This window comes from Neophocaena asiaeorientalis, unplaced genomic scaffold (genome assembly GCF_003031525.2).
Source record: "Neophocaena asiaeorientalis asiaeorientalis breed wild unplaced genomic scaffold, Neophocaena_asiaeorientalis_V1.1 scaffold197, whole genome shotgun sequence".
Lineage (NCBI taxonomy): Eukaryota > Metazoa > Chordata > Mammalia > Artiodactyla > Phocoenidae > Neophocaena > Neophocaena asiaeorientalis.
This window is the reverse complement of record NW_020174703.1, coordinates 3,459,270-3,479,380: the sequence shown is the minus strand read 5'-3', so window position 1 is coordinate 3,479,380 and position 20,111 is coordinate 3,459,270. Positions and strand designations below refer to the sequence as shown.

Sequence of the window (20,111 nt, the reverse complement as noted above, 5' to 3'; positions counted from 1 at the left end):
TCAAAATTCCCCAATTGTTAAAATTTAACAAAACAGTTAAAAAGAAAAACTTTGCATAGAGAAGGCACTGAACTGGAACCACATTTTTATAGACTAGGTGGTTCTCTGGGAGGGTTTTTAAAGGATTGTTGCTCAGGATTTGCCTAAAGCAGGGCAGGCTCTCTGAAATCCACAGCCCCCCCTCTCTAAAATGCCACCTTGTGAGGAAAAATGAAAGTCCTTTAAAAGGTGCATCTTATGGTCCTGTGTAGGCATCTTCCCCCTGCCCCTCAAAATGGAGGTGCCTGGTGGGCTAGGACCCAAGCTTTTCCATTGATATTTCCCCCATTTTTGATGTGGGAAAATTGAGGGACAGACGAATACTTAAAGACAGAAACAATACAAGCTTACCTCTTCCCTGTGCCAACAACAGAAATACAAAAATGTAAGTGTAAATATTGTTATCAGTGCTCTCTTTATTGTACCACCATCTACACATTTTCATTTTCTATAATAATAAAAAAACACATCTCCTTTTAATTTCTTTTTTAATTGACACTATTTGACATGACTGTAAAATATCTATAATTTATGCTAGAGGCAGTCTGTAAAAAGAAGCAAAAATATGCCTTCAGGAACCTCTTAACTGCTAAGCTTTAGCTTTTTTAGCAATAGGGAATGTCTCATAATCCCATCTGTGTCTTTGTGACCAAAACACTTTAACCTGTCAGGATACTAGCTTTTTTTCTGTTCATTTTATATTCCATTATTGAATAGGATTTTTTCTTACCTGTTTTCTGACTACTTTTGCTACCAATTAGGCTTGAATTTTAAGACATTTTGCAACACATTTTAGTAAAACAGGATGTGTATAAAAATGCTTATAATGCATCAAAACTACTGTGGATAGTTTTGAAAAGTAACTAAGAAAAATAGGATAGAACTCCATTATAGAAAGACTTTAAAATCCCACCCCAGGAGAGCTCTCTAGTCGGTTTCACAGTTACCTAATTTTAAGTGCATAGAATAAAATGGATGACAAGTGAAGTTATTATAGTCTGAGAAAAAAATTAGCTGCCTTTATTGAGCATCATGCACTAGATGCTTCACATAGTTTTCTTCATTTACTGCTTAAAATAACTCAATATGGTAGTTATTATTATACCTATTTTTAAATGAGAAAATTTAGACTCAGAGATGTTAGGAAACTTGCCTAAATTCGCACAGCATAGGTGGCAGAGCTGAAATTTGAACTTTGTTTCTTTTAGCTTCCAAACTTTTCCTCTGGCCATTCCCCAGGAATGCTTTTCAGTTCTCATGATAACATCTTCCTCTCCAATTTTATATCAACTGATGTAATTTTAGGAGTGATGATTACCATTTTATCTATTGTTATACATCTGCTAATTGGGCTTCAATGTTTTTACTTGGATCCTAAGCTTTATATTCTGGGTAAATCAAAAACATATTTACTTCATAGTTTGCAAAATGTAATCTCTGGCTGAACAGAGTAATTTCTGAGTGCATCTGAGTCCTGCACACATTTCTATTATTGCATCTGTTACATTGTATTATAATATTTGATCTGCTTCCTCTCAGGCTAAACATACATAAAAGAAGGAATTATGTCCCTATATTTTGTATTCTCATCCCTTAGTATGGTGCCTGATACATTAATAAATGTTATTGACAAAAACAAAAGCTATTAGAAGAAATTCTGGGATTTGTCTTGATAGAGAGCAGACTCTTAGAAAACCTGGAGTCTCAAGCTACCCAAGATGGATTCAAAGCAGAAGCATGACAGCATTTGAAGCACCTCAGAAGGAAATATTAATAAAAAACGGGGGCATCAAGTAGTATTGTTCAAAATGATATAATTTCTCCCTGGTTTGGCTAGACAATGGCCAGGTGAGATTGGGCCTTGCTCTTGTCTAAGACAGAGGGCACTGGACCCAACGTCAGCTTCCTGTAAAGACTGGTGGTTTCTTACTCCTGTCCAGAAGGTTTACTATTTCCCATTGACCCAAACGTCCTTAGCTGCTGGGGAGCTGACTTTTCCAGACAACTCCTTTGTAAACAGCTGACACTCACATCTAGCCTGCTTGGTGTCAAGCAGGCTGTTTACTCTCTTTTGACAAAGTTGCTCTCATGATTGGCCTGTAAGGAGACAGAGTGACAAGAAAGTGTGGTCCTTCACCTGGAACCTTTATCCATAATGTGTTCAGCAACGTGTCTGGTCCCAGAATGCCTTTCTGTGGGGAGAGTGGGAAGTTCAGGGACTCATGACATTGCTTCTTGCTGACCTCTGGCTTTAAAGCTTCCTCTGTTCTTTAACTTGTGACTTTGTGAAATATGTCCCGAGCCCTGGTTCATGACAGATGTCAAACCTGAAGTTCCCACCTTATAGGAAAATATTAATAACAGTAACAACAGTGACAATAATAATAACAGCTAACAATTACTGAAAGCTCTTGGAAACTTCCAGGTTCCATTTCTAAATGATTTACATGCATCAACTCTTTTAATCCTTACAGTAATACTATGAGGTAGGTACTATTGTTAGCCTCATTTTACAGACAAGGAATTTAAACACAGAGAGGTTTAATTTGTTGAAGATCACACACGTAAAAATTCTGGTTTTGAAGGTAGCTAGAGAAGAGTTTTAAGCAATATGATTCACGAAGATGGTTAAAAGATACAACAGCTTTCTAATGGATTTTTAATTTATTTATCCAAACATATATATTAATCACTTAAAATATACTATTGAGCATACCGTGTACAAGGGATAACATAATGAGTAAGAAATATTTCTGTCTTTAGGAAATGTATAATCTAGCGAAGGTGACCAAGGAGTCTGAATATGGTAAGTGCCATGTAGAACAGGGAGTTATGGAAGATTTTCAGAGGAGCACCTAACCCAGCCTTGGGGAGGCTTCTCAGAGGAGGTGAACTGAATGTAGAGGGTAGCAGGGTCGACTAGACTAGATGGGTCCAAGAGAGGAGATGTGACCTGATCAGGGAATGAAAGTAGATTTCTGCAGCTAGAATAGAGTCTTCAAAGAGAGGAATGGTGAGATTTGAGGCTCAAAGGTTAAGTAAAAACTATATTTCTTGAGATCATGAATGATTTTACATGCTATAAATACAGACTTTATGCAAAGGGTTTTAGCAAGTAAATGACATTAGATTTATCTTTTGGAAGCTCACTCTGGCTGCAATGTGAAGAGTGCATCGGAGGGCATGGGAAGCCTGAAGGAGGCTTGCAGTGATCCAGGAGAGAGGTCAGGATGGTCTTAGTGAAAGCAGTGGACGTGGGGTACAAGAAATAGACTGATCTGACAGGAACGCGGGATTAGGGTGAAATTGGGTATGGAAGTAGAGGGAGAAGAGAAGAATGACTTCTAGGTTTTTGGCTTGGTCAACTAGTAAAGATAGAAGACAAAGGAGGAGGAGCAATTTTGGGGCTGGAGTGACCATGAGTTAAATTTTCTGTGATCTTTCTGGCTTCAGATTCAAGTAACATATAAAACTTTGAGAGCTTATTATATGTCAATTTCTGGGCTAGGTGTTTTAACACAGCTTACCTTATTTAGATCTCAAGATACCTATGTGAGTGTGGTTCTACATATTTTGTAGGTAAGAAAACTGAAGCTCAAACTAATGAACAGATTGGGTCAACATCACATACCTAATAATGCCCTGCAGAATGGACTAATTATCACCGTGGTAGCCTCTGAATCATGATAGTGGTAGAGAAAAATCTGTCCTGAGTCTTGAGCCACATACCTGACTCATTCTCCCAGAATTAGCTCTTGAGCCTCTCTTACACATTTACACACTCCATGCTTTCCCTCTCACCTACTTGCTCATGACTTTTATGCTTGAAGCTCCAGCTCAGCTTTCTCTCCAGATTTCTCCATCTATTGTCTATGGGACATAACACTTCATAAAGTTGTCATATAGGTGCCATGATTGTTTTTGTTCAAAACTAACCCTGTTCCTGCTTTGGCATTAATTAAATTAATTAATTAATCAATTAACTTTATTTTTGGCTGTGTTGGGTCTTCGTTGCTGCGTGCGGGCTTTCTCTAGCTGCGGCAAGCAGGCCTACTCTTCATTGTGGTACGCGGGCTTTTCATTGCAGTGGCTTGTTGCGGAGCACAGGCTGTATGCATGCTGGCTTCAGTAGTTGCGGCGTGAGAGCTTCAGTAGTTGTGGCACGTGGGCTCAGTAGTTGTGGCTCTTGGGCTCTAGAGCACAGGCTCAGTAGTTGTGGTGCATGGGCTTAGTTGCTCCGCGGCATGTGGGATCTTCCCGGACCAGGGCTCAAACCTGTGTCCCTTGCATTGGCAGGTGAATTCTTAACCACTGTGCCACCAGGAAAGCCCCTGCTTTGGCATTTCTGTCCTCTGAAAATGGTCCCATTCTTTTTCCAGTGATTTAGGTCAGAGACCAGGGAGTCATCTGGGCCTTTGCCTTTCCGGGTGCTCAAAATTAACTTAAGACATGTTGATTCCACCACCTTCATATATTTTAAATCTGCTCCAGTTTTAATCCTCTCTTCAAATGATTTATTTTTCATTTTGATCACTGCAACAACCGCTTAACTAGTCTTTTTGTTTCCCCTTTTCCTCCCTCAATCATCTCCCGTAGTGCACCCAAAGCAATCCTGCTGATGTGAAACTGTGCACGTTCCTGAAATTCTGCAGTGGCTCACCATGACCCTGGCTCTCAGTCCTCACCTCTGGCTGCATCCTGTTTCCCCTTTGCTTTGGCCACTACAAAACACTTGCAGTCTCTCAGCTGGGCAAGCCGAGTTCAAGAGCAGGAACTGTTTTTTTCCCATATGTTCCCAGCATCTAAAACAATGCCTTGTCAAGTCAAAGAATGAGCTCCAATTGTCATATATGTGACCTATGAAAGCTTTATATTAACCTTTATCTTCATTAACATGTCTTTTGTGGGAAGTTTTGTTTTGTAGGTATTTCTGATTCCCTAGTCAAGGACTGACAGGGAGCCAGGAGCATATGGGGTGTTTTGTCTAAAAGACTAAATGAGGTTTATTGTTTTAGGATATGAAGGGGTGATAATTAACTAGAGAGAATTTTGTTAGCAGTATGGTTTTATGATAGCTGTAGCCTGTCATCCTTTGGAGAAGAGTTATACAAGGTTATACCCTTATTTTAAAATGTAAGAAGAAAATTAAAACAAAGTGAAAAAATATGAAAATGACTGCAGTGATAACTTCTATGCAGAGGTAGAAGAAATTAGATTCTGTCAGAAATTATCATCTAAAACCTGGCTGGTTATTCTAAGTAGATCATACTGGTTCCTTGTCAATGACACTGCAATTTTTAGCAGCCTAGAATCTACACAAGGCTCAGTTGGGACACGTAGCAGACTGTTCTGCTCTTGCTGAATCTGATGAGTTTTCCAATTGTGTTGACAGTTTCTGAATCAAAGCAGGCAATGTGCACCTTTTATTAAACTAGGCAAACAAGGAGTAGACAGTCAATATGAAGACACTGAGATATCCCTGAACAATACTATTGAACAAAGACTGCTTGGGCTGTGCAGGGAATCACATTATTATAACACTGCTAAACAACTCCTAAAGAGAAGCACATTGAATTTACTTATTTAAAAAGTTATTTTAAAAGAAACTGTCTCAAAATTTTAGCAAGGGCTGAAATGTACACTAGTAAATGGACTGTGAAATGGTTTTACTTCTATCTTCCCTCTAAATATTCATGATGGTTTTGTTGATAAATTCAATTCATCGACCTTAATTTCAGGTTGAAGGGGGATGGTGAAGCAAAGAGTTCCAGTATATCCTTACTTTTTGTGATAATGATTACTTATAGATATTAGGACATTTAGGTTTATAAAACAGTAATACTGAAAACACTGGTAATGTATTTTCCTGATATGCAATATAATGATTGTATCTGCATAGGCAAAAGAAAAAACGAAAGGAAAGAAGTAGTTATAAGTCAATAACATTTATAATATTATACCTATTTTCTTAGTCAATATTTTTCAACATACAGCATTTATAATTCAGTGAAAAACAATCAAAATCCAAATGAAATTCAGTGTACATTAGAAAAAGAGGGGGACAGAGTGATGAAAGAAAAAGATACAGAAAGAAAACAATTTTTCCGAAGCTAATTTATACTTTAAATCATTAGAGCGTGGAAACCTAAGATTTCCTTTCAAATTTTAAGATGAAGAATTTCTTAAAACCTTACACTTAAGACAGTTCTCTAACCTCATTTTTTGGAAGTTGAAATAGAATGTCAAGGATCTATAAAAATGGAGAGTACGTGCACTTAGTAGGTTACCACCTTTCAGATTGTTGAATGAGTGGACAAAATGGGGGAAAATATGAAGTGTAGGATTCATAGGTTAAAAGGTTGCTGATGATATGATTTATGGTTTGGAAAATATTTAGCCCTAACAGTTGAAAGTCACACCTTTTCTTTTTTGGCCACATCACATGGCTTGTGGGATCTTAGTTTCCCAGCCAGGGATTGAACCCAGGCCCTCAGCAGTGAAAGCGCTGAGTCCTAAACACTCGACCACCAAGGAATTCCCAAAAGTCACACTTCTTGAGACTGAGATAATTAACACCTTCTAAGCAACCATGCTTCAGTTTTTAAGTAGTGGAAAGAGCATTAGTGAAGGAGTCACCTGAACTTCATCGCTGTCCTAAACAAGCTCTGCTCTTAGGAAAGTCTCTGTCTCCTCATTAAGAAAAGGAAACTGGATTCAGTACTTGTGATTGCACTTTTCAGCTCAAAAAGCTATGTTTCTAGAGTCAGTGAAACTGAAGGCTTAATCTGCAGGACCTCTGGTAACATCTCTTGATCTCCAAGTTCTGTAGCGTCCAGATCTAGATTTGGCTTCCTCTGAAAGGACTGTTTCCCACAGGGCTCCTGGTGCAGAAAGACAAAAATCCAGATAGGGACAGACTATATCCCAGTAAACTAAGACTAGGAAGATTTGGGGAACCATGATGTTTTTGTTTTGGTTTTTAATTGGGGTCTAGTTGCTTTACAATATTGTGTTAGTTTCTGATGTACAACAAAGTGAATCAGCTATATGTATACATATATCCCCTCCCTCTTGGACCTCCTTCCCAACCCCCCATCCCAGCCATCTAGGTCACCAAAGAGCATGGAGCTGAGCTTCCTGTGCTATACAGCAGGTTCCCACTAGCTATCTATTTTACACATGGTAGTGTATATATGTCAATCCCAATTCCCAATTCCCAATTCATCTCAGCCCCTCTCCCCATTCTCCTATGTCCACATGTCTGTTCTCTATGTCTGTGTCTCTATTTCTGCCCTGCAAATAGGTTCATCTGTACCATTTTTCTAGATTCCACATATATGCATTAATATACGATATTTGTTTTTCTCTTCTGACTTACTTCACTCTGTATGACAGACTCTAGGTCCATCCACATCTCTACAAATGACCTAATTTCATTCCTTTTTATGGCTGAGTAATATTTCATTGTATATGTGTACCACATATCTTCTTTATCCATTCATCTGTTGATGGACATTTAGGTTGTTTCCATGACCTGGCTTTTGTAAATAGTGCTGCAATGAATATTGTGGTGCATATGTCTTTTTGAATTATGGTTTTCTCAGGGTACATTCTGGGTCATATGGTAACTCTATTTTTAGTTTTTTAAGGAACCTCCATACTGTTCTCCATAGTGGCTGTATCAATTTATATTCCCACCAACAGTACAAGAGAGTTTCCTTTTCTCCACACCCTCTCCGGCATTTATATTGTTTGTAGATTTTTTGATGATGGCCATTCTGACTGGTGCGAGGTGATACCTCATTGTAGTTTTGATCTTCATTTCTCTAATAGTGGTGTTGAGCATCTTTTCATGTGCCTCTTGGCCATCTGCATGTCTTCTTTGGGAAAATGTCTATTTAGGTTTTCTGCCCACTTTTTGCTTGGGTTGTTTGTTTTTTTGATATTGAGCTACATGAGCTGTTTGTATATTTTGTAGATTAACCCCTTGTCAGCTGCTTCATTTGAAAATATTTTCTTCCATTCTGAGGGTTGCCTTTTCATCTTGTTTATGGTTTCCTTTGCTGTGCAAAAGCTTTAAGTTTAATTAGGTCCCATTTGTTTATTTTATTTTTATTTCCATTACTCTAGGAGGTGGGTCAAAAAAGATCTTGCTGTGGTTTCTGTCAAAGAGTGTTATTCCTAAGTATTCCCCTAAGAGTTTTATAGTGTCTGGTCTTACATTTAGGTCTTTAATCCATTTTGAGTTTATTTTTGTGTATGATGTTAGGGAGTGTTCTACTTTCATTCTTTTACATGTAGCTGTCCAGTTTTCCAGGCACCACTTATTGAAGAGGCTGTCTTTTCTCCATTGTATATTCTTGCCTCCTTTGTCATAGATTAGGTGACCATAGGTGCATGGGTTTATCTCTGGGCTTTCTATCCTATTCCATTGATCTATATTTCTGTTTTTGTGCCAGTACCATACTGTCTTGATTACTGTAGCTTTGTGGTATAGTCTGAAGTCAGGGCACCTGATTCTTCCAGCTCCATTTTTCTTTCTCAAAATTGCTTTGGCTACTTGGGGTCTTTTGTGTTTCCACACAAATTGTAAAATTTTTTGTTCTTATGGGGAACCATGATGTTCACTACTATGCCAGTTCCCCTCAACAAAGTATACTTTTTGGAAATATAAACACACATTTCAAATCTACTTTTCTGAAATAATTGTTTCTTTAAGAAGACAATGTTCTTAAAACTCAGGCCCAAATTCCCAAGCACTCTCTAGGAAAAAACCATATATTTCTTCATTGATGCATCGTTTCAATTTTAGAAAGATAATAGGCAACTTTAATAACATATTTCCTGGGCCCACTAAAAATATTGGAAAGCTATGGAAAAACAGTTTATGAGTACAAAGGAAAAGGGGATTTTAAAATATCCTCTTTGAGACATTTCTCCAAAGAAGATATACAGATGGCCAATAGGCACAAGAAAAGATGCTCAACATCACTAATTATTAGAGAAATGCAAATCAAAACTGCAGTGAGGTATCACCTCATGCCAGTCAGAATGACCATCATTAAAAAGTCTACAAATAACAAATGCTGGAGAGGGTGTGGAGAAAAGGGAACCCTCTTACAGTGTTGGTGGGAATGTAAGTTGATGCAGCCACTGTGGAAAACTGTATGGAGGTTCCTCAGAAAACTAAAAATCGAGTTACCATATGATCCACAATCCCATTCCTGGGCATATATCCAGACAAAACTATAATTCAAAAAGATACATGCACCCTTATGTTCATAGCAGCACTATTCACAATAGCCAAGACATGGAACCAACCTAAATGTCCACTGACAGATGAATGGATAAAGAAGATGTGGTACATATATATACAATGGAATACTACTCAGCCACAAAGAAGAACAAAATAATGCCATTTGCAGCAACATGTATGCGATTAGAGATTATTATTCTAAGTCAGAAAAAGAAAGACAAATACCAGATGATATCATTTATATGTGGAATCTAAAAAATGACACAAATGAGCCTATCTATGAAACAGAAACAGAATCAGGGACATAGAGAATAGACTGGTGGTTGCCAAGAGGGAGGGAGCTGGGAGAAGGTTGGATTGGGAGTTTGGGATTAGCAGATGGTATATACAGAATGGATAACAACAAGGTCCTACTGTATAGCACAGGGAACTGTATTCAATATCCTGGGATAAATCATAAAGGAAAAGAATGTATATATATGTATATACATAACATATATAACTGAGTCACTTTGCTGTATAGTAGTAATTAACACAACATTGTAATTCAACTATATTTCAATAAAAAATAAATGTTTAAAAAAAAGATATAGAATCTAGCATTTTAAAAGAACTTCCTTTACTGTAACAATCTGGCATTTTCTACATTTTAAAGATGAACATAATAAAAACAAGATATTTGTCCTAATTGGCCAAAAAAAAAAAATCCCTCTTTGTAAATACGCTTTAAAGAGAAAAAAATAATTATAAAAATTATAAGAGCAGTAGACTGTACATTTCTTCCAAATAGAAATTGAAGGTATAATTAATTTTTTATGAGAATGTTGCTGGTATGTATGTATCTTCTAGCTTTGTGGTTATTTAGAAAAAAATATTTCTCTTGAAAATTATACTGTGTTAGTAGCATACTGGTTATTGGTTTCCTCTACTTGAAACCTTACTATTTGAATTACTTACAATGGTGATTGATTGAATCTCATAATATCCTCTATTACTCTTGCCTCTGTAACAGACATGCATCATGTTAGTGTAATTAGTATGTATTTAATTAAAATGTTGCCCTTGCCTGTGTACCAATAGTAGGAATTATTGAAAAATTGAGAAAAAGAAGGTCATTTTGAAAATTGCTTTGGTAGAAACATAATCAAACAAGTGTAAAAATTCCCTCTGTAATATGGAAGGTTGAAATAATGGGAATGGGCCTTTAGCAGTTTACTGTATCTTACACAGATCATTACACAAGGACCATTACATAATAAAGTAGAGTTTGGAAAACCTAATCAGTGACAAAAATTGGAAATGACTGGACTCTCTGAGTCATAAAATTATACTGCATTTGAGGTAAGTGGATTCTCACATCCACCATTCTTGGCTGAAATACTGACCTATAATTGAGAAAGGTTATAAAATTACAAAAAGACAAATACAAAATATGGTAAAAGGTTATTTTCTTCCTTCTCAAATTTTGAAAAGAGGGATCAATTCAGGTAAGGTCAAAAGCTTATTTCTAACCACATCATCTATATAAAAAAGTATCCTAAAGCTGAACTCTAATTTTTTTCTTCAGGTAAGTTTCAGAAAGCAATCTAAAGCAAAACTCACTATTATATAAAAGCTTTTGAAAAGTAAGGAGGAAAAAAACCCCAAAACACTGAGGCAGTATTATGTTTTCTACTAAACCTCAAATGAGAAGTTCTCTCATAGTGGTTCTCTTTTTGGGAAACTGAACTAGCTGAGTAGCATATACCTAAATGATACCATACCTAGAAGGCATTTGGGCTTCAAATTACTTCAAGGTGAATCCTTCCTTCCCTCCCTCCCTTCCTCCCTCCCTCCCTCCCTCCCTCCCTTCCTTTCTTCCTTCCTTCCTTCCTCCCTCCCTTCCTTTCTTTTTCATTCATTCATTCTTTCTTTTTTTTCTAAAACAGCAGCATGTCAGGGAAAAAAACAAAACAAACAAAATCCAGGTCTCCAGTCTTGCATTCAGATCATTAGTTTGAGCTAAGTTGCCTCTCATTTATGTGGTGCTAGTTTTTTTTCTACATATTAGCTCTGTGGGGATTTGATTATTTAATGTTGCCTGCTGTTCATGTTTTGCTTGCATTTTCTTCATTTAAGCACATTACACAGTGTAAGTGTTGTAAGAACTGCAGTGCCCTTGGTGTCCTCTTTGGAGCCAGTGTAGCTCCTAGCATTACAGTGTACTCCTACTATGTAGTAAACAACAATTATTTTGAACTTGGATGAAAATAACATAGAACATTATCCTGCAATACCTTAAAAAGAAAGAAAAAAATGCTAGAAAACAGCAAGGAACTATACACCTTCAATGTGCCTGTGACATGTTTCTGGTAATAGGCTAAATATATTGATGATTAGAATTTTATTTTAAGCTACTGCCTTAAATATTTTTAAGAAATATAATAAATATAGTACATTTTATAAATTTTTAACATCAAGACAAAAAAAAATACTGCAGAAAAGATTTATAGTTCCAAACAATAGTGAGTCAATCCACATTCTTTTGCTGACAGGAAACAATGAAAACACTTCTCTTGTGACACAGTGGCATACATAATTAAAGATGCTTTGATCTCATTACGTAGAGCTTGCGTGGTATGGAGACTCCTTTGAAAATTAGACTTCTATGGTATAGCTCAGAGGGTAAAAGCACACACTTAGGAGTAAGTAGGGGGCTTCAACTTCAGTTCTATCGTTAACCATCTAGTAACCTTGGGTAAGTTGTTTAAACTTTCTAGAAAGCCTCGTATCTACAAATGGGAGTAAAAAGAGTATCTATCTTAAAGAATTATTTCGAGGATTAAATGAGCCAATATCCTAAAATACTTGGCTCATAATAAATTCAGAAATTGCAAGCTATGATTATTACCATTGATTAATTAAATACCTTTTACGTACCAGGCGCTTTATATATATTATCTTTCACTTTTTCAAATCCTGCAGTTGAGTATTTTGAACTCCATTATAGTATTTTGAACCCCATTATAGAATCACACTTTTTCAAATCCTGCAGTTGAGTAATTGGGACCCCATTATAGACAGTATCTCAGAAAGCTGTAACCACTTGCCTAAGATTACATAGCCAGTGAACTGCAGAGCTGAGATTTCAACCCCAATCTTTCTAGCTCTAAAGCAGTGGCTTCTAACTGGGAGTGATTTTTTTTTTTTTTTTTAGCGGTACGTGGGCCTCTCACTGTTGTGGCCTCTCCCGTTGCGGAGCACAGGTTCCGGACGCGCAGGCTCAGCGGCCATGGCTTACGGGCCCAGCCGCTCCGCGGCATGTGGGATCTTCCCAGACCGGGGCACAAACGCGTGTCCCCTGCATCGGCAGGCGGACTCTCAACCACTGCGCCACCAGGGAAGCCCCTGGGAGTGATTTTTATGCCCCATCTCTGACTGGGCAATGTTTGGGGGCAGTTTCGGCTGTCATGACTGGGAGGGTGCTACTCGAACCTAGTGGGTAGAGGCCAGGATTGATGTGAAAGATGCACAGGACAGCACCCCTGCCCGCACACCGCAACAAAGGATTATTTGGCCCGACAATAGTTCTGAGGCTGTGAAACCCTGCTCTAAAGCTCTCATGATCTTTCCACTACGCCTGCTGCTGCACTAGAATACAATGATGCACGGAGTTAATACTTTGGTGCCATTTGATACTGCAATAAATGAAACTGATCTTGAAAACAACGCACAGAAAAGAATACTATAGTATATCTCTGGCAGCACAACTGCTTTCCTTTGGGGACTTCCTTCCTCACTCCATGTGATTATGGGGAAATTGCCAATCACAGTGCTCCACCCACCTCCGAATGCACATGCTGGTACCTAAACCTTGCTGGGCCGATCATAGTGTCCGTTCCCTGGCATGGTTTTGGTTCAGAGTTGGGTAGAGCCCTAACACAGCCAACCAGTCTTCTCTGGGATTGGTGTATGAATTTTCACAGAGAGAAGGTTTCATTCTGCTGAGGTGGCTAAGCTGGAATGCTGAACCCTGGAGCATAAAGAAGAATAAAGCAAAGAAGAAGACCTTTGCAACAGGAGAACATGAGGTCAATGGACCTAGTGCTTGGGAAGCACTAAAAATCCTGCCGATCCCCGAGATATAGCACTGCTCAACGCCTTCTTAGTATCATGAATGAAAAAAATTATTTTTACTTAAGTGAGTTCACATTGAGTTTCTGTCATTGATAATCAAAAGTACTTTGAATAATAGAGTATGCATGCTTTTTTGGCATATTCTAAAAAATAGCGATGTTGCATTCACACAATGTCGTTTATATTAAAAAGGAAAAGAAGGCCTGAGGTCTACCCTTGAGGAGTGTACATTCTACTTGGGGGCAAGGGCAAGACTTAGAAATGCCAGAACTTCATCTCCTCGCCTACACAGAGGGCTCCTTGGCAGCAGGGGCTGGATTTTCTAGTTCTCCATCCCCATCCACACGCCCAGTGACTGGCATGTGTTCAAACAGTAACTGCTGAAAGGCTAAGCAGATGGCACCTACTGTTATGTTTGGTATGTCTTTTATGGACTAGTCCTGGGTACTCTGTGTTTTCTCATTTCCTTATGTACAGTCCTAATGTACATTACCACTGACCTTTGGGAAAATCATTACATTATTCACAAAAATAGATTATGCAAACTCAGAATTATTCATTGCAATGAAATATGCCACAGTCTGCAGAATGGAGGAACTATTTCATGAAAACTATCTGAAATTTCCTAAACTCATTTAAAATCCTAAAGCATGTTAACATTCCATATTTAACTAAGCCCATAAATTAAACTCACCAAAATGTAATAAAAATATAAAATATTAAAACAGAGGATAGTTGAATTTTTACTGTCTAAAAATGACTTTCCTTATTTAAAATACACCTTGGTTGCATAAAGTCAAACACGAGACTGAACTTTGATCAAACATGTGAAATGCAGGACAAACAGGAAATAATTCATATTTGGAGAGAGCAGCTTGGAAAGTTTTGATTAAGCTATTTCTGCTTCCAAACAGAAATTCTGGTTTCAGGATCTGTCACAGATACGCTGACTTCCAATATGTTAAGCTAAACAGAATTTCAACTCTAGTGCAGCAGCAAAAAATATTCACAAGATACATAAAAGATTTTAGCTCTTAGGACTTTCTTCTCCTCTTGTATTGATCTGAGGACCTAGAGGGTTTGGCTTTTTATTTATTTTCCCCAGAACTTTTTGTTCTCCTCTTTTCAGATTCCTGCTTGCATATTCTTTGGTAGCCACTCAAAGACCATGAAAATAACCAGCTTAGTCCTTACCTGGTCCTTGAAGAACAACCAAGCTCTGGGCGGAGGAAGCATTCAGCCTTGTGCTGTGGGCAATGGCAACCCTGAATGAATGAGGATGGGCTTAATGTCCAGGGGTCTATTCCTGGCTGCAGCAACTTCTTCTGATTCCAGATATAGTCTTTGTGGCCAAATGAGGTTTAATAGACAGAATGGCTCTGTAAATGGTCATCTTGGACACAGATCATCAACACACATGGCCAGAATGGCTGGGTAAACTGTTGGGCACGATCCATGAAGGGAGGAGTTGACAACAGGGTTTGGACTACTCTAGGCAACAGTTAAGAACAATTTACATGGGGGTCTGTGTTGGAAACTACACATTTGGGCTTTTTCTCTCAGAGGCTGCTCTCCTAGAAAATCTGTCTTGCAGTCTGGTATCTTCACTTGTACATGCTCTGCTCTGTGGAAGTCCTATCGGATTTCTTGTATCTCCACAGAGATTCCTAAACTTGAGAAAAGAACAATCTGAATCATTCCTTTGCTGAGACAAGTATGATAAAACTATTTCTCCAGAGATTATAAAACCATAGCATGTTACTGTTAAAAGGGATATTAAAAATCATTTAACCTAGTCCTTTCATTGTATTTATTGGTCATGAAACTGAGGCACTTTCATTGTTGAATTATAGTCTACATAACCATGGCCGTGGTTACCAAATTGGTGGTACAATGTACCCCAGGCAGCAAGATGATAATCCAGGAGGCAGGAAAAATAATAGAACTTCTCTTTATGTTTATTTGTCTCATCCTATTGTAAGAAAGACTATTTATGCATGTCTAATAAGAATGACTATGACTTTTATGGCCATAATGAAATGACTGTTACAAATGTATTTGGCAATATATATAATATATTTAAAATCAAACCCCTAGCATTTCTTATCCTCCTTTCTTGCTTTTTTCCCCCAAAGCAGTGATTATCAGGTATATATTTTACTGATTTACTTAGTTTAAAGTCTGTTTCCCTCTTGCTAGAATATAAACTCAATGAGGGCAAGAAATCACTGGCCCATAGACTGTGAACTAAACCACCATGAAAGAGGCAGTTATCCCCTCTTCTCTTCTCCTTGCCCATAACGTCTTCTAAAAGGTTATTAGAATTGTCTTCTAATATCACTGTCAAAGCACTTACTATGGGATAGACCTAGTAAGGGATAGACCTTCTCTGTCACTGAACAAACCCTTAAGATACTTGGACAACTTGAGGCGGGGGTAAAGTAATGAGTGTGAGGTGTGGAGGGGAGGCTCAAGCAATTGAATGGAAAACAGAGAAGAGATGTGACAGGAGTTGACTGTGTTTAGGGATTTTTCTATAGTCATATAGCCTTTGTTTCCCCTCATGAACATTCAGAATCCCAGTAGAGCTGACTTCCCAAGACTTCCCTTGGCTCTAGGGAAATCATGTCACTTCTCTAAGCCTCAGTTTCATAACCAAGTTCAACTCGGGTTGGACTAGATAATCTTTATGGTCCCTTCCAGGTGTAACACTTGTTTTCTGTTGTATCTCCGCTTCCTGAAACAGAGAAGGCACCCAATGAATATTTTTTAATGAAAAATGAATACATTAGTACGGTAGTACTTGTATACAATGTGAAAATAAGTATACATGTGTCAGTTGTGAATGCTCAAGAACTTTTTACTGGCAAGGATGTATTATTAGTAAAGTTTGGAGTCCTCTGAGTTAGGCAATTTTTTATTTTACGTCTGTCAGGAAACAGGTTAAGACAAGGATTAATGGAGTACCAGTTAAGGAGGGTACTTGACCTGAGGGCTCTTCTGTGCAGTGAAGACTTTAACTCATCTGGAGGAGGACTTTTTATTCTAGAGATCTCCTTGAATGGCCTATTTTAGTCACGTCAAAGTAGGACAGTCAGGCAAGCATTATCTTGGGTTAAGAGTGGAGCAGGAATTATGGTGACTGAATCCAGGGCTTCTATTACCTTGGATAATTGGTGAAAGAAAGATGAGTTCTTTCTGGGAGAGAAGGGACGAATTTCTGCTTCTGGGATTCAATTTTAAGAAGAGCTGGAGAGGTGGTCACAAGTTGCCCCAAACAAGGCCCAGAGACAGGAAAGAGCAATGAGCTCCTTCAAATAATATTCCCTGAAAGACAGTAAACTCTAGGCAAATGACCTGGATCCAAAAAGTCTAAGTGTTGGGAGTGGAGGAAAGGCTGCTGATTATGGCATACTCTGTACTTAAGGGCAAATGTTCTGCAGGACCGAGCCACCTGGCTTTGTGTTTTGATGATGTGCTTTAAAGAGCAAGATTGAGCAGTGTTTTACGACCTTGAACCTGCTGCCATGTAGGTTTCTGGACCTGGTATTCTCTGCGGAGTCAGTAGGCACCCACAGGACTGAGCAGGACTCAGCTTCTAAAGTAACACTCCAAGGCAGGGAGAAACAATAGCCATGGTGAGCTAACCAAAACCTAGTCTTCTCTGTGTCTGGCATTCAAAAGGGATAGACCTTCTCTGTCACTGAACAAACCCTTAAGATACTTGGACAACTTGAGGCGGGGGTAAAGTAATGAGTGTGAGGTGTGGAGGGGAGGCTCAAGCAATTGAATGGAAAACAGAGAAGAGATGTGACAGGAGTTGACTGTGTTTAGGGATTTTTCTATAGTCATATAGCCTTTGTTTCCCCTCATGAACATTCAGAATCCCAGTAGAGCTGACTTCCCATTGCCATTGTCTCAGAAACCATTCGATACTTGGAGGAAGCAAACGAGTAGACAAAGTCTCAATTCTGGGATGAGGGAGTGGGATATTAAAATATATTTGCAGCTCTGACAGCACGTTTACTTGCATTGTCAGGATCCTAGCATATTTTGACTACCGTCTCTACTACCTTGGACAGTCCATAGAGGTCAAATGTGTGTTAACCATCCTGTTCTATAGTATTATTAGCCACCAAGGTAGTTTTTACAGATAAAACGGAAACAAAACAGATTGCTAAGAGGGTCATGTATCTCAAAAGAACCATACTACATGACACATATTGATAATACATTGCCTGAAAGCATTCAATCTTTTTCTACTAAGGGATATCTAGTCTAAATTAGTTTGCTCTTTATAGTGGTACATTAAATTGCTCTAAGGAAGAAATGAAAAGTAAACATTATTCACTGGTTTTTGTTTTAGGCCAAGGCTCTTGCATAAGCACAGTCACACTACCTTAGAGTGATATATGTGGAAGTATCAGATGTAAGACACAGATCAGGTACTTACGTGACAAAGTCCATCAGCTGGCCCTTATGACACCAAATACAGCTCAGAGTGAAAGGCTGCTCAAGTTCGGCCACAGACCCTGACAACTCTCAGGAAGATAAGGGCTAATTTGAGTGAGGGCAAAAGGCATATCTCCTCATCAATGCTAATATGTCTGCATTCATAAAATGGCAGTTTAACTATGGGTGGCACTTACGTCTTGGTTAGACATTTCCCAGTAAGGTCTCTCTCCATAGGACATGACCTCCCACATGACAATGCCATAGCTCCATGCATCACTTGCTGAGGAGAATTTTCTGTAGGCAATGGCTTCTGGGGCTGTCCACCTTATGGGTATTTTCCCACCCTGGAAAACAAATTGGAGACTTTTTCAGTTGGGTCACAAGTGTATTAAAGATTGATGTGGCATTGCAATTAAATATATTCCATTAGAAAGACCTAAACACTGCATTGGCATTTTAAATAAAAATAAAAAGAAACCAGAATAATGTTAAAATGTCAGAAATATATTTCCTATAATAGTTATTCAGTGAAAACAGCTTTAATGGGACATAAGTCACACTTCAGAAATATTTTATTTCATTCATTAGAGAAATTTATTTTCACTTTAGAATCACACAATTAAATCCACTATCATGCCATTTGAAGAATGTTCCAGATTATAGGACATTAAAGCTAAATATCATTCAACATTCATTAAACATTGTACTGCATGTATAAATAATAATGATAATAAGTTCTAGCTTAATTGAAGTCAAATGGTTAAATACAGAATTGAGACTTTTCTCTAAACAATTTAACGTTTATCAGAACTATATTTCCTTTCCCTTTCGCTCTTTTTCATCTGCTACGATTACGTTTCTTTGAAATTTAAAAATCCTTGAACATTATACAAAAGCCCCTGAAAAAGATATCTTCCTTAGAACTCTTTAGTCTATATTTTTGTTCTATGGTCAAGGTAACATTTGAACATATTAAAGAGACTAAATTGCATGAATTTAGTCTATACTGTTCAGGTACTAAAGTCTGCTATTGCGTTATACTTATTTTTTACCAACACATTACACTTTATCTCTCAAAACACTCTATAAGTCCCTTCTTACTCTAATGACAAGAATAAAACTATTTACGCATTTGATTTACAATTTTTGAAATCTGCAGCTCCGAACAGCAAGTTGAGCGAAGGAGAGCAACCCTGGCACCACTAGATGGCGGAAGAGTACAACGAGCGGCTTCCAGACGGCGGTCTCCTACCCCGCGGAGAGGGCTTCTGTTCCCAGCAAATGATTTTCGACAGTCAGAAAACCCACCACGATGGCATTGTTTCATCATTATCATCACTTTCAGGACCACAATCATCTGATCACCCGCTGTGCTCAAAGTCTGGTGTTAGGGTGAATGGGGTGGAGGGAAATAAAGGGTGCATTCTCTGGCCCTTGAGGAATTTAGGGCGAACATCTTTAAAGAGGAAGCCGTTAATCGAGTAACCGAAACACTACTTATTTAGTAATCTAAACGCCACTTACTTGAAGGGAAAAGAGATTCACCCGAAATAGGAATAATTCGGTTTCACAAGGCAAATGAGAACATTAACAGAACCTCACTTTAAAGACTTGTGGCAAGGAATTCTTAAAAGGAACCTTGGGGGAAAATACCTTGAATTCAGTCCCCTCCTTTTACAGGTGAGCTGACTGAGCCCAAGGTTTAGAGATTTAGAGACTCTTCCCCACACTGTTAAGCACATAGTGTCAGCTAATGTTATCATAGTAGTATTGTGGAACATTGATATAAAGATGCAAATATTTCAGCATGGGGGGAAAACTAACTTTCATGTTTTAACACAGAGTATCTATAACCGTATATCACAGTAGTATAACAGAAGGGAGCCTGAAACCTGGGGTTTTCACCTTTTGGGGCAGCACCAAATTAAGAGCAGGAAGTTAAATTTGCAAAGTTGGTGATGGAAGTTTAAGAGGGTGGTGAGTCCGGGAAGGGGAGGATTCATTCTTAAACCCGAAGTAGAGTTGCCAGATAAAATATAGGACCCACAGTTAAATTTGAATTTCAGATAAATAACAAATACATTTTTTTGTGTATTAGTATGTCCCATACAGGAATTATTTTTTGGTATAAGTACATCCCAAATATTGCACGAGACATATTCATACTAAAAAGATATTCATTGTTTACCTGCAATTCAAATTTAACTGGGCATCCTATATATATATATATTTTTTTTTTTTTTTT

The 20,111-nt window shown here is 38.1% G+C and overlaps 1 protein-coding gene across 2 annotated transcripts in view; it reads right to left on the bottom strand.

Annotated features, from left to right (window-relative positions):
• Window positions 1-20,111, bottom strand: part of EPHA6 (EPH receptor A6) — an 848,766-nt gene that overhangs the window by 13,329 nt on the left and 815,326 nt on the right. For both annotated transcript variants that reach the window (XM_024759215.1, XM_024759217.1), the window contains one exon: window positions 18,061-18,210. In XM_024759215.1, the coding sequence (XP_024614983.1) occupies window positions 18,061-18,210 (150 nt within the window). The remainder of the gene's footprint in view (window positions 1-18,060; window positions 18,211-20,111) is intronic.